At 48.3% G+C, this 13,874-nt stretch overlaps 8 protein-coding genes across 8 annotated transcripts; 2 read left to right on the top strand and 6 right to left on the bottom strand.

Annotated features, from left to right (window-relative positions):
* Nucleotides 1–376: 376 nt before the first annotated feature.
* On the bottom strand, nt 377–948 carry HSP10 (10 kDa heat shock protein; the record flags this gene model as incomplete). Its single annotated transcript, XM_044822301.1, has 3 exons — nt 377–401; nt 466–752; nt 946–948. 3 exons carry the CDS (start codon nt 946–948, stop codon nt 377–379), a joined length of 315 nt encoding a protein of 104 aa, XP_044683634.1.
* A 614-nt stretch (nt 949–1,562) lies between these two features.
* J7337_004610 (uncharacterized protein) lies at nt 1,563–4,204 on the bottom strand (the record flags this gene model as incomplete). Its single annotated transcript, XM_044822302.1, has 4 exons — nt 1,563–2,188; nt 2,239–3,559; nt 3,736–4,043; nt 4,153–4,204. 4 exons carry the CDS (start codon nt 4,202–4,204, stop codon nt 1,563–1,565), a joined length of 2,307 nt encoding a protein of 768 aa, XP_044683635.1.
* Nucleotides 4,205–6,817: 2,613 nt separating this feature from the next.
* Nucleotides 6,818–7,332, bottom strand: J7337_004611 (uncharacterized protein; the record flags this gene model as incomplete). Its single annotated transcript, XM_044822303.1, has 2 exons — nt 6,818–7,153; nt 7,204–7,332. 2 exons carry the CDS (start codon nt 7,330–7,332, stop codon nt 6,818–6,820), a joined length of 465 nt encoding a protein of 154 aa, XP_044683636.1.
* Nucleotides 7,333–7,799: 467 nt separating this feature from the next.
* Nucleotides 7,800–8,872, top strand: KRR1 (ribosomal RNA assembly protein krr1; the record flags this gene model as incomplete). The annotated part of the gene is made up of 3 exons (XM_044822304.1): nt 7,800–7,815; nt 7,876–8,459; nt 8,510–8,872. 3 exons carry the CDS (start codon nt 7,800–7,802, stop codon nt 8,870–8,872), a joined length of 963 nt encoding a protein of 320 aa, XP_044683637.1.
* A 210-nt stretch (nt 8,873–9,082) lies between these two features.
* Nucleotides 9,083–10,230, bottom strand: YOG1 (Zinc-type alcohol dehydrogenase-like protein YogA; the record flags this gene model as incomplete). Its single annotated transcript, XM_044822305.1, has 2 exons — nt 9,083–10,115; nt 10,169–10,230. The coding sequence occupies 2 exons, from the start codon at nt 10,228–10,230 to the stop codon at nt 9,083–9,085; spliced, it is 1,095 nt and encodes a 364-aa protein (XP_044683638.1).
* Nucleotides 10,231–11,280: 1,050 nt separating this feature from the next.
* On the top strand, nt 11,281–12,305 carry J7337_004614 (uncharacterized protein; the record flags this gene model as incomplete). The annotated part of the gene is made up of 2 exons (XM_044822306.1): nt 11,281–11,423; nt 11,498–12,305. 2 exons carry the CDS (start codon nt 11,281–11,283, stop codon nt 12,303–12,305), a joined length of 951 nt encoding a protein of 316 aa, XP_044683639.1.
* Nucleotides 12,306–12,403: 98 nt separating this feature from the next.
* On the bottom strand, nt 12,404–12,855 carry J7337_004615 (uncharacterized protein; the record flags this gene model as incomplete). Its single annotated transcript, XM_044822307.1, has 2 exons — nt 12,404–12,698; nt 12,749–12,855. 2 exons carry the CDS (start codon nt 12,853–12,855, stop codon nt 12,404–12,406), a joined length of 402 nt encoding a protein of 133 aa, XP_044683640.1.
* Nucleotides 12,856–13,140: 285 nt separating this feature from the next.
* Nucleotides 13,141–13,731, bottom strand: J7337_004616 (uncharacterized protein; the record flags this gene model as incomplete). Its single annotated transcript, XM_044822308.1, has 1 exon — nt 13,141–13,731. The coding sequence occupies one exon, from the start codon at nt 13,729–13,731 to the stop codon at nt 13,141–13,143; it is 591 nt and encodes a 196-aa protein (XP_044683641.1).
* Nucleotides 13,732–13,874: the final 143 nt, after the last annotated feature.

The following is a 13,874-nucleotide window of genomic DNA, read 5'->3' on the forward strand; positions in this document are numbered from 1 at the left end:
TCGATTCTAGACCAATTGATCCTCTGCCGTCCTATATATGCGACATCTAGCTGCTTCACCTGCCGAAGCCTCCACGATAACATCATCACACAGAGAAGACAGGTAATGGACCATAAATCATACAATTGAAAGGGCAAGAGTGGAGATTTGATTCTGTTCCGCGCGACCAACACTTTTGAACTCCTCATACGCACTTATACAAACAAACTTCTTGAATCCTTGCATAATTGGTCTGTCGTTTTTGCGCCTACATTAACAATCATCTCCTCCCTCTTCCCCCTCCAAAGCGACATCAGCAGAGTTCCATCTCTTGCGTCCGCCGCTCTCGATATGGTACAGTATGATACAAGCAGGCTATTTTTGATATATGGGTATCTTATTCGTTGATCTTGGCCAGGATCCTAGTGATATGAGTCAGTATACCTGCTTCCATGATGCAGCGTCTGGTGGTATGTGGTCACTTACTCGCTGTCGCGGAAGAGCTGGAACTCCTCCTCGCCGGCCTTGACGGGAGAACCGCCGAATTGAGGGATCAAAACTCGGTCGCCAACGGCAACGCCCATGGGTAGTCGGTTACCCTTCTTGTCCAAAGCACCGGGGCCAACAGCGAGGACCTTGGCCTCGTTGAGCTTCTCAACGCTGGACTCGGGCAGGAAGATGCCGCTGGCGGTCTTGGTCTCGGCCTTGATGCGCTGGACGAGAACACGGTCAAGGAGGGGAGCGAGAGCTCGAATGGACTTGATGGAGGTGGCCTGCGGCGTTTGGTGTTAATCTTTACTGTTCTTTCCTGTTTCCCATAGTGCCCATGCGCCCGAATGCTTCCATCTCTCCCATCCAAGTCTCCTCATGGCTCCCAATTGCCGAGGATAACAAGCTAGATAGTTGAGACTAAAGCATTGGCGGGGCTGCTTCTGTAATTCGCTACAGTAGCAATCGTCAACGTACCATTGTGATTAAGTAAAAGAGGTAGGTGGTTGGGTATATGATCAAGAGAGTCGTAGATTCGTAATTGGAGAAGTAAACAAGAAGAAGAGTTCGGCTTCGGTGTTCAACGGAGTTCAAATCGGCGGTGGATCTCGTCTCTTCCAACAGCTTCCAGAAGAAGGTCAGCAATTTTTTCCCCCAAGCTTCCTCTCGGCTCTTGATTTCCCCGGTTCCGAGAATCGGCACTACACGTCCGATTGCCGTCCGAAAGCGGTATATCATGCCGAACGACTTACACCACAAAGCTCTTCGTTATCATTCATGTGATCGATCTACACTCAGTATTATCGTTTTTTTTTTTATAATTCAACGCTGTCTTTCTGTCTTAATCGCTGAAAAGCTTTGACAGTCCCTTATCCATATTCTGGAACTGCTACTAATCAAACGCTGTTACCAAGGAATTCTCGACAATTGCTGATCCTCCATCTATCTGTTCGTCATTCATCAATGCAGCTCATAAGCGAATCCATTTCAAAACAGCCCCCAATTTATGTCTTCATTGCTCTCAAAAACGCCAAATGCCGGCCTTCCTTCAGAAATAGTCAATTTGTCCTGCGGTCGTAGCCAAAGTCTGATGATCACTTCTTCTCGGGTTGTTGCGAGTTGGCTGGTGGTTCCAAGATGTGAGTGTGGTTGTCAGCTGGGATAACCTCACCGTGGTCAAGTTGTTGGCAGATGACTGTATCTGCAACCCATGGCTCCTGAAGAATCTCATCCATCCGGGCACGAGTCTTGGGGTCAAGATCAAGCATTCTGCTAATGATGTGTCTGCTTTCCCTAGGCAGCAGGCGCAGAATACGCCATGGGCCACGGATGACTTCCTTCTTCTCACCACCCGGCTGCGTCTTAGAGTCCTTTGAGTCGGTGGTCGAGCTGGCCTCTTTTGAGGTCGACTCTTCTTTTTGCTCATGATGAGTATGTTTCTTGGTCTCATCCTCAGCCAAAAAGTCTCGCGCTGGCGTGGTGGTCAAATCATTAGTTGACTTTGAGGGTACAATTAGCTTCCTGGGGTCGTGTCCTGGAGTTGGGTCCGCCGCGAACAGCTTGAAGGAGTTATCTGTCATTCGTGGGACCTTCCACGGGAAACGTCGAAGAGTCATGCAGCAGAAAATGATGGCCAAAGACCAAATATCCACAGCTACTGCGTCGTACTCCTTGGAGTCGTAAACCTCGGGTGCGAGATAAGGGTCAGAGCCGACAATACCTGAGACCAGTTAGCCAATGTCCTCACACTATATTGGCGAAGAAATATACCTTTTGCGGGCACAGTGTCGGTCTCAAATGGATATTTGAAGACGTGAGCACTGCCAAAATCGATGATCTTCATAATACCCTTGGAGCTCACTACCACATTATCCAGCTTCAGATCGCGGTGGGCAAGGCCCACGCTATGCAGATAAGTCACGCCATTGAGGATTTGCAGGAAGCAGCACGTTATCTCTTCCCGGGACATCCGACCGGTCATAACGATTGCAAAGAGGTCGAATGGCGCATATTCCATCACTTCATACCAACGCCCCTTTTCTTGAAGGATGTCCAGTGTCTCGATAATATTGCCATGGTGAAGAGTCGATCCAACGCAAAATTCGGCTGTTACTTTCTTATTGTACTCTTTCTCGGTCTCGTATGTGTGTCTTGCGCGGAACTCCTTGACTGCAAATACGGTACCGTCGTCCTTGCGCTTCATCAGTCTCACCGAACCACCCGCACCGGAGCCCAGAAATTTGCCGAGCTTGCCGTACTTGGAAGACAGCCCATGATCATCTCCGAATGGCAATTGCTGGGTCGATTTGGAAGCTGCAGCTTTCGTACCGAGCTTGATCGATGGTGCTGGTGATGACTCTCTCTTTTTGTTGTGATGTCCGCCCTTGCGGAAAAATCGTTTCAAATCTGCCATTGAGCTGTGTCCGGGATGAAGGTTGCCAGTCGAGACGCTATCATTCGGTGCAAGTTCTTCACTACTGTTCCTTGCACTACCAAAGATCGACGATCCGCGCTTCTCGTTCAGATTTGACTTGGACCCATGGGGAGAACCATGCTTCTTCTTACGTGAGAAGATGAACCTGGGGTCGATTGTGTGTTTCGTTGTGTGTGCCGCTTGTGCAGGTCGTCGGCCCTTGGCGTAGGGATCGTTGATATCACCGCCAGGGGTAAATGGCTTAGAGTAGAAGTTTGACGCTGAGCTTCGGGACGGACTAGATTCTCTAGAAGCTGGCACAGAACCAGGTCCTACTCCAAACATGCCTCGACGATGGGACTGGTGCTGCTCCTCAGCGGAAGACGCTCTACGGACCGCATGATCGGAAGCAGCTCGAGCAGCTGAAGGTCTTCTATCGGGAGCTTGTGAAGCCTTTTCATGGGATGACGATGCCTGTGGGGTGATAACCGGGGGTTCATTCGTCTTGGCCACTTCCTTACCCTTCTTATCTGAACTAGCCTGACCGGATCCCGCGGGAGTTAGGGGAGGGGAAGTCAGCGTAGAGACCTGAGGGCTGGTATGCGGGGATTGGAAGGTGGCAGAGGTGGGTGTGGGCAATCTGGTAGACTGTCCGGATTCATCCTCATGCGATGGGACCTACAATGACATCAGTTAGCGTTAGTCACAAAACCTTCAATTATAGCAACGCAGTGACATAACGTCGCGAAGCTCAAATACCACAATCAAATTACCGGTAGCAATTAGAGTGGAATTTGGCCGAGAGCATTTTCCAAAAGCTGATTAAGCGTGAATACACAGAAAGGGGGTCATACTCGGGAGGGTGGAAGCGAGAAAGCTTCAAATTGGCAGTTATTCAAGCGCAATTCTTGTAAAGGCCGGCCGTGGAGAGACTTGGTGAAGGCTTTAAGTTGATCGGCAGTAACTTCGGTGAAAGGACTTGACTGGTCGTGCTCTTCATGCTCTGGGTTCGACGATGACGGGTCAACGGTGGCCGGTTGGGTGGGTGATATCTCCTGGACGGCGGATGAGAAGCGAACGCCGGAGGCATCTTCGCATGCGTCGTCCTTGTCTCCAATTGACTCTTGAGGTTTTTGAACGGGCTCTGAAACTTCTATCATATCTGCAGTTAGCGATTGTACCACAAACATCGTTTCGCAGTGCTTCAGTGCGCCGAGCAGAAGATCAAGGTGGGGCAGAATAGGCTCGGCAGAACCGGAAGATAGACTTACCAGAGACGCCCTGGGAGCGAGGAAGCTCCTGGGGAGGATTTGAAGAACTCATCGGGTTAGAAAAGGATGCTTTGATGAGGTGTGAGCAAAGTAACCAAAAAGCAACCAAGGTAGTAAATAGTATGATGAGGGTGGTAAGAAGAAGCGAGACTGAGCAGACTAAGAGTTGCGACGACGATGATAAAAGAGGACGAGCCATGGGCCCGCACTTACCTTACTACGTACTGTACCTACCTAGTGGGGGGCTCCACTTTGTTTCCTTCCATTCTCTCCCATCTTTTGAGGGCAGCCCAGTCCGAGTGGTTCTCTTCCCTTTTTGCTGGGCAGGGCTACGGGCAATAGTTAGCGTTTAGGAGGAGGTCCTTCTACGGCAATGCGAGTGCTAGAAACACGCTAGATGTGCGCTAAAAACTGTTTCCTGGCAGCTGGTGATTCCCTCAGGTACAGTGAAGAGGCTTCAGAGGTTGAGGCTTGCTCGGACATATGCGAATATTTAGGTTGAAGATGAGTCCGTATTGATCGCGAGTCAACGTGTACGACGTGTTCGTCTGATCACTTTTCCCAACAGAAGCGCCCCCTATCGTCAGCTTTTAACTTATCTTTACTGCTGATAGCTTGACTGAAGTGGCATAGTAAGCAGCGAGGATCATGTACCTCGACTTACGAAGCTCTCCTTGATCTCATGGTCCCGGCGCATCACTAGACAGGGCTCCTTGTCAAGAGAAAAATTCAACATATGAGTATGAATAATGGAAGCAGTCCAATGCCCTCGGACAATTACAATTGCATTGCGTTGGGTTGCAAAACAATTTCCTCGTTGGGTTGGGAAACCTTCTTGTCACTATGACTCAACTCCTTTTACATTGAGGGTGCCACCAACAGCCATACATCCATAGCATGTGCACAAACGATGCAGAGATCGGGAAGACGGTTAGTTCTCCGGTGTTGATGTGAAGTTCACTTGACACAAACAGTTCGAGATCCGTGAATATGACCCCCTGTCAAACTCAACGATCTGACCCGATTTAGGCTCTCGCTGAGCTGCGTTTCCTAGTCGATGTAACCAAAGTATATTTACAACCTTGATCGATATAGCGGTGTCTTGAAGTAATACGGTTAACATCAGAAGCTGCAACAGGGGTGATATCTAAGGTTACTTGAGCTACGGAGTACTACAAGTGTAAACTCCGTTCTGGTGCCGCGGCTTTTGTGTAAGTGACCCATGTGTCAGTGAACCTCAACCAAGAAAACGTGAGACACAATATGTGACAATGTCGAGTATCACCTACTTCTGGAAACATGGAAGACGATGATTTTTTTTTTACCCCTTCAAGTTTTAATACGTAACATAAAGCCATGTCCAAGCCCAGCCCAGCCCAGTCACAGCGGAGCTCCCGGCCAAGTTTCGGTCGCCTCCAAGCCTCCAAGTTGCCAGAATCTTTTTATCCCTTCATCAACAACCAGTCAAGTATCATCAAAATAATCAACCCCACTAATTTGAATAGCGAAAATGTTTTCTGTTCCTTGAGCTATTCCAGTGTAAGCAACAAGTCCCGTGTCAAGCTCAACTCTTATTTAGGACCATACGCAAGCGTGTTGGTGTCAAGTTTGCGTATTTCCGGTCTTGCTAAAGTGGTTTCAGTGGCAATGGAAGTCGACCCATAAATGTCAAGTCAACAGATGGGGCCATAGAGATATCTCGATCTTCAGACTTTTTATGTGATCACCTGTTACTGTCAGGAACTGGCCCCAGACGATCTGTCAAATCCGTCATTCTTCCCGTTGTGCCCTGAGATCTTAAGGTCTTATTGTATCAAGATCCTATCAAGTCATTTCATTTTTCCTGACTCGTCCACCACATTTGCCCAGTCTTCAGAGGGTCTGAAGTCAGGGCTGTTGAATTAGAGGGCTTGAAATCATTATTCTAATAGTTTGCTAAATTTAGGATGACACTATCCTAAAATATCCTAAACTCTTCTAATTATTATGTAGGGAGATGATCCTATACTTTCTCCCTCCCTCATGCTGTTTGTTAGACAATCAAACACAGAGCATGACATGTATATACATTGCCAAGCATCGACGACACAGCATATGAACCAATGGTTTCAATGATAGTTTGACTCCCATATAATCATGATCTGAGATACATGTACATGGGATACAGTCATATGTATTCCACATGACTTCATTGGTTTCAACGGGATACGAGACTTCAGACAAGCCACGCGTATGGTGGATCGAGGATGATTCCTGGATAAGTGCCTGCCCACGTACTAATAGAGGCACGTGAGGTCTTGACTACTTGCGAGTTATCAAGGTCGAGATCAACTTCACATGTCTTGCCTCACAAACTCGGACAACTGCCGTCTGTAATCACTCACTTAGCCTCAAGTGTCAAACAACCTCCATGTACAGATATCTTCTCACACCAATCCCATCGGAAAAAGCTTGGCATACGATCGGCCTGCCAAACACACGCAAGTATGAAATAATAACCAGCATTTCGCCTTTTGAACGCTGAATAGATGCATCGTACAATTCCTCCTCTAATCAGAGGCCCAACTCCCTATCCATAAGCTGTTGTACATGTATAATATCTGGTTGGAGATCTTCGTACACGCCACATTCCGTGGTCTTTTATTTTCATTTCGTAATCATGCTCTCAAGCCACCACCTCAATTCCCATCGTCTTCGCCTGGTAAATGACCGATCTGCAAAGTCCCTCTAGCGATAGACCAGAAAGTCGGAGCTCAGTCTGCTTGATCTTTGCAATCTCGTAAATATGCTTAAGGGATAGAGTGCCGACAGTCTCGTGCCCAGGCTTGCTAACACCCTTTCGCTTGCCCTTCTTTCCCATGGGAGCTTCGACGGCATTGAGGAGCAGCCATGAGGTGTGCGGTGTTCGGACGTCAAAGGTAAATGATCGATCGGGGCGGACCGTAACTCGGCAAGGCATTGGTGTTCCAGTGATAATATGTGCAGTTCTTGCGTTAAATTCCTGGGCGCAAGTTAGCACAGGATTGGCATCTGAGCTCATATAAAACTGACCTTGCAAAAGTCCATAGACTTCACACCTTTGGAACCGAGAGCAGGACCAACAGGAGGACTAGGACTAGCCTGTCCAGCTCCCACGATCAGTTTAACGATCTGGTCAACGCCGCCTCGACCCTTTGACATGGTTGCTGTTGTGTTGAATTTGGTGGTGTCCCGTTGCGACGTTAAACGTTGATGGTGTTTTGCGAGCTGAAGAAATTCGAGAGGCAATGTCTCGAGCGTCCTGATTGGCCCACAGCAAGTGTCATGATGGATGTCTCCATAATTAGGTCGCCCCACCAGCCTACCTGCCTACCTACTAGATTTACCTTTCCATCCAATCCTTTAAAAAAAATCTCGAGCGCATCAATGTTCAACCGTCCTCATCAGAAGACGCTCTCAGGACAACCACAACGGAATGCGCACTTGAGAAACAGATCTTGAGCCGCAGCCGATTTTTCATTCTCTTCCACTCAAAGAATCTTAAGCAATTTTCTCCAGCTTCTTTCGCCAGAAGCGACCCAACACCTGTCTTCGGCCTTTCTCCCCACAAGAGCTCAACACCAACCTTGAGCCTCTCTCCCGACAAGAGACTTAGTACATACGGCACGATGCCTTCAACTCACAGTAAGGCATAATCCAGCATAAGTCCCTGATGTTGGTAAGCAAGAGGCTTACATGAAGCAGAAAAACCGAAGCCTTGGGATACGGATGACATTGATAAATGGAAGGTCGACACCTTCACTCCCAAGGATAATGCTGCCGGCGCATTCCTCGAAGAGAGTTCCTTTGCCACCCTCTTCCCCAAATACCGCGAAGTCTATCTGAAGGAAGCATGGCCTCTGGTTACTCGCGCCCTCGAAAAACACGGAATTGCCTGCACGCTCGATTTGGTTGAAGGTTCTATGACCGTGAAAACTACTTTACGGACGTATGATCCCGCCGCCATTCTCAACGCACGCGACCTCATCAAGCTCCTGGCTCGCTCCGTCCCCGCCCCTCAAGCTATCAAGATCCTCGAAGATGGTGTTGCCTGTGATGTGATCAAGATACGCAACTTGGTTGGAAGTCGTGAGCGCTTCGTCAAACGTAGACAACGAATCCTTGGACCCAATGGTTCAACTCTCAAAGCGCTTGAATTGCTCACAGAAACATACATCCTGGTCCATGGAAACACAGTCTCCGTCATGGGACCCTACAAGGGCCTGAAAGAAATTCGACGTATCGTGGAAGATTGTATGGCGAACCTCCACCCAATTTATAGTATCAAAGTGAGAAATTGTCTCTAGGAGAAGAAATCAGACAGCTAACCCATCGGCAGGAACTGATGATAAAAAGGGAGCTCGCAAAGGATCCCGAGCTTGCCAACGAGAGCTGGGATCGTTTCCTTCCCAACTTCAAAAAGAGGACTCTCAGCCACAGACGTGTTCCCCACAAGGTCACCGACAAGGCCAAGAAGACATACACACCATTCCCTCCAGCTCCCGAAAAGAGCAAGGTGGACAAGCAAATCGAGACTGGCGAGTATTTCCTGGCCAAGGGCGACAAGAAGCGTGCTTTACACGAGGAGCGCAAGGAGAATCAGAGCAAGCGAAAGGAGGAGAAGGCAAAGGAGCGAGAGGCCGAGTTCGTCCCACCGCAAGAGGGCCGTCCCAAGAAGAAGCGCAAGAAGACGGAAGAGTAAACAGGGAGAGTATCGTATTTCGTGGATGGGCAACTGGTGTGAGTTGTTTCAATCTCATCATGTACAAGCTCTCAAGTTGTATGATACCCTGAAAATCTCGGCGTTCTTCATGTCTCTATTTAAGGATTAATAGCTAAAAAGAAATATGGTTTCAATTTCTGTGTCTAAATTCGTGAAAAGGCGTTGCATTTGCCTTGTTGATTATGATATCTAGAGTTTGTAGGGCGAATCGCTTCCTAAATCCCACTCGATTACCAGCTTACCAAACTGCTTCCCCTGATCCATGTCTTTAAACAGGTCATCAATTCCTGAAAGGTTATCCAGCCCCTTGATCGTCCTGCTGATGACAGGCCGAATCTTCTTCTCGTTCACAAAGGCAACCATATCCCGGAACTCCTTGCGGGAACCCATCGTTGAACCCTTGAGCTCGATATTCTGCAGATTCGCGGCCATCAGCCAGTCCATCTTGGGAGACACGGTCATGCCGTACTGCACAATTACACCGCCAGCCTTGAGTAGTCGCACAGTTTTAGCCACGATCTCACCGCCTGCACCGTCGATTACAGCATCGAGATATGGTCTGTTGGCTGGTAGCTGTGCTCGAAGCTCCTTGTCCCATGACTCGTTCTTGTAGATAACTCCACCTTTTGCGCCCATCTCTTTGGCCTTTGTAATCTTGGCTTGATCGCCGGATGTGACGAATACGTTGCAGCCCATTGCTACGCCGAACTGGAGGACCTGGAGCGCAACACCGCCGCCAATGCCTGTGATAAGAATGTTTGAGCCAGGGAAAGCAGCGTTGCTCTTTGTTACAAGAGCACGCCAGCCAGTGACACCAACAAGAGGCAGAGCTGCTCCCTCAGCGGGTGTAAGGTGCTCAGGCGCAGGCTCAACTTCCTCCTCTGACACTACAATATAGTCCTGAGCAGTACCGACCTCGGTGAGTTTAGAACCACCTGTGACTGCAAACTTGCGGCTATCTTCTGGTGCAGCAGGGTCTGATTCCCAACCGCGCATGGGAGTGAGGATGACTGGCTTGTTGAGGAGGTTCTTACGAGTGACATTGCTTCCTAGGGCGACCACAGTGCCGTAGCCATCTGCTAGAATTGGGTTGGTGAAGGAAATGGCTGGGTAGAGATGACGGCGCATGAAGAGATCACGGTGGTTAAGTGCCGCCGCAGAGAGGTTGACAAGGACCTCATTGGGGCCTGGAGTTGGCTTTGGAACTTGCTTTACTTGAAGTCTGTATTTCATATTAGCAATTGGCTCTTGACATGTGGAGGAAGTATTTCTAACGGATAATAGACCTTTCCAGGCTTTGCGCCTTCGATCTGCTGTAGGGTGAGAACTCGAGGCATGATTGAGGCTGTGATGTGACCAATTGTTGTTGGTGGAGTATTTCTGGTAGATATATAGTCCCTTCGGTAATAGCGGTTTGAAAAAGGTTCGATTTCGGCTATTGGGCGCAGTCTTGTTGAAGCTTGCAAGTTGGAACGACCTAGATATCATGCTCATGGTCATTGGCCCCGCATCGTAGACCTCGGCATTAAGATGCACCTAAAGCAGCAACTATATACGATCGATCTGAATGGTACAAGAGCTTTGACGTCAAAATCGGGGATTTGATTAATAATGTTAAATGCGGCTAGTCTTTCTTTCCCGGAGGGCTCAAGATCTATTCAAGCATCTTGTTATCAATATTCATGATCCTTAGTGACGTCGTGTGATAGACTAAACATGGAGGTACGGATTGTTAGAGAAACAACGTTATAGACAAGTTTCCGGCTCGTTGAGAATGCTATTGAACTGAAACGGCTTAACCCTTTAAGGTCACATACCAAAATAATGAGAGCCGTACGGACTTATCGGAAGAGGAAAACAGCAATTATTCGCTTGCAAGGAATAACATACCCTATACGTCTATATATCTGGAGTATGTCCTACACTGTATATTCTGTCAAACTTTGCAATCATTATATATATATCCAATGGTGTCTATACAGGATTTAAGTTAGACTTCGCTCAGTGTGTGAGGAATGATAGTCTCGTATATGGTTATTCACAACTTACCTGACAGGACTATCCGGTTTGTATGGCGTCAACCTCACTGATACTGGCGCTAACATCGGAATATTCTGGTCTTGATCCAATTCCTCAATTGACAGCAATTGAACATTATTAGAGTAACTATACTCACAAGTTTCACGTGAAATCAGAAGATCATGCTATAATAAGAATATAAACGAAGTTTGTTTGCTTGAAGCGTTGCATCATTGCACACACTACGCAACCTTCTTCTCTAGATGCTTACCAACGCTCCGAAAATCGGCATCATTGTTATATCAAACTAACAAATACCAACACCGACGTTGTTTGAAACACCAGCTAAACGGCGCATAATTTTTCAAATGGCCGCATTATTCTCGGGCGCCGTCTATGGCGCCTCTACGATAGCCGCTGGCGTCTATTTGCCCTCAACAATCATCAATCAGTTCAAGTTCCAGGATTGGCATATGATGCAAACCTCTCTCGGTGCGGTTGCAAGCAGCGCGTGAGTAGTCACACCCACAAAGACACGAGAAGAAGCTAATACTTGACAAGTATCATATATAAAGCCGCTGAAAGATACGGCTACGTTAAGATTAAGCCTAGAAGCTCATCACCGATTGGACTCTTTGGACAGTATGACGGTAATGTCATAGGCGGATTCCTCCTTGGAGCTGGCATGGCTCTTTCAGGATCTTGTCCAGGTACTCTGTTCGCACAAGTCGGAGCTGGTCTGAGGACTGGTTTTTATACTCTCGGAGGTGCTATTCTTGGAGGTCTCGCCTATACAGGTTATGTCGCGCAAGCAGCCAAGACTCAGAGGGAGAAGGTGGGTGCACAGCCCGAGACAGTAACGCTTGATGAGAACCTTGGGCTTTCCAACGATACAACTGTTGCTCTCTTCGAATCTGTTTGTCTATCTCTCATTGGCGCTTCTGTTGCCTACACTACTGGCTCCGATTGGTCACTTTACTCAGCTGGTGGTGGTCTCTTCATCGGTCTCTCGCAACTCTTCTCAATTCTTGTCCGTCGCTCTATGATCGGCATATCAGGCTCGTACGAAGAAGTGGGAAACCATTTCTGGTGGCTCACAAGAGATGCCCCTTGGCCAACAAGTCGACAGAACACCCTATTCGCTGTGGGCATGACAAGTGGTGCCTGGGTTCTTGCAAAGGTGCTCCCTTCATTCGTCAAGGGCCATGTCGTCGAGACAGAGCCATTGCTTGCTGGAGTTGGTGGATTTTTGATGATTGTAGGATCAAGGTTAGCAGGGGGATGCCCCTCTGGACATGGCGTTAGTGGTTTATCGTTGATGTCGACATCAAGTCTTGTCACCATGAGCACTGCGTTTGTTGCTGGAAGCTTGGTTGCTCCATTGTTTCACTAGACTGGGTTGGATATAAAAGATTCATGGCTACTATGTGAAATATGACCTTGAATATCTATTTTTGACTGCGGAGATTCAGAAGCACCGGAGTAGACCATCTAATCCTTCTTATCCCCACAGCCAATTCTCGCAGTAACTTCAATCTCAATCTTCATCTCCTCCTTCATCAATGAGGACTGGATCATGGTTGCAGCAGGACGAACATCGCCAAACCACTTCTTCAACACTGGCCAGGTCTTGGGAAAGTCATCGCGATCAGGGAGGATATAGTGAACACGAACGACATCAGAGACCGAAGCACCAGCATCCTTCAATGCGGCAGCGATGTTGATCATGGTCTGATCGGCCTGCTCGGCAACATCTGAGGAAATCTCTCCAGTCTTATAGTCATATCTGCAACATTTAGCCGCTTTCGAGTTCTCAATAAGAGTGGACTTGCTCACCCAGTGGTACCACTGACAGAAACCCAATCGCCAGTCACGACAGCTCGTGAATATCCGATGAGCTCTTCAAAGGCAGAGCCAGAGCTGATGTTCTGACGGGAAGTCATTGCAATTGAGTTGAGTATTAATGATGAAAAGATGATATAAAAGGCACGATGGAGAGAAATCAAAAGTGTAGGTTTGAGGGAAGATATAGTAGGTGACGTGAGTCACTTACACCAAGCTATTCCTATTGTTTGCCGGGTGGGGTCGCTTGACCAATTCGAGGAGGCTGAAGCTCATATATTGGCGCGCAAGAGGTAGGTATTTCATTGATTTCATGACAATCGTAATGCCAGTCCACACTATAGTATACATATTTTACACTATGCATTTATAATGCATCCAACACTTTAGCCAGTGAGCTCCTTGACCATCTTGGCCAACTCCTTTCTGTCGACGTCCTTGCCCTCGAGAGCACCGGACAATCGCTTCATGACGTCGCCCAAGACGGACTTGGCTTGAGTGCCAGCGGCCTTTGAAGCCTCAACAGCATCCTGTACCATAGCCTTGAGCTGAGCCTCTGTCAAGCTCTCAACTCCACTGTTGGCAAGGTACTCATCCAGCACCTTGATCTGGTCCTCCTCCTTTTGAACAAGATCCTCGCGGTTGGCAGCCTTGGCCTCAGCGGCAGCGTCTTGAGAGCTCTTTTGGATCTTGCGGATCAAAGCAACGAGCTGAACATCTGTCCTGACCGGAGTTGAGGTCTTGGAAGCGTTGAGGTTGGCGGACATGATAGCTCGAAGAACGGTCAGGCGAGGAGTATCCTTGGCACGCATGGCGGTCTTAAGATCGCCCTTGAGCTTGGACAGCAGAGGAGGGGGTGCATCTTCGGTAGATGTTGAGTAGAATCGGCAGACAGAGACTCGGCTGATGGGCTGACAAAGCGTGGGTTGCGACATGCGCAGAGCCCGGAATAGTTGCATCGATTGTTTGGCCGACATTGTGAAGGAATTGCAGCTGAATCGGTATTATCGGTGTAGAGACTGGTTGGTGACTCGATATGACGATCGCGGCTCGTGGTTTGGTGTTGCTACCAGAAAGCTTGAGCTGATGTCGAACGACAGGTCAAAATTTCCCAAGCATG

This window comes from Fusarium musae, chromosome 3 (assembly GCF_019915245.1).
Source record: "Fusarium musae strain F31 chromosome 3, whole genome shotgun sequence".
NCBI classification, from domain to species: domain Eukaryota; kingdom Fungi; phylum Ascomycota; class Sordariomycetes; order Hypocreales; family Nectriaceae; genus Fusarium; species Fusarium musae.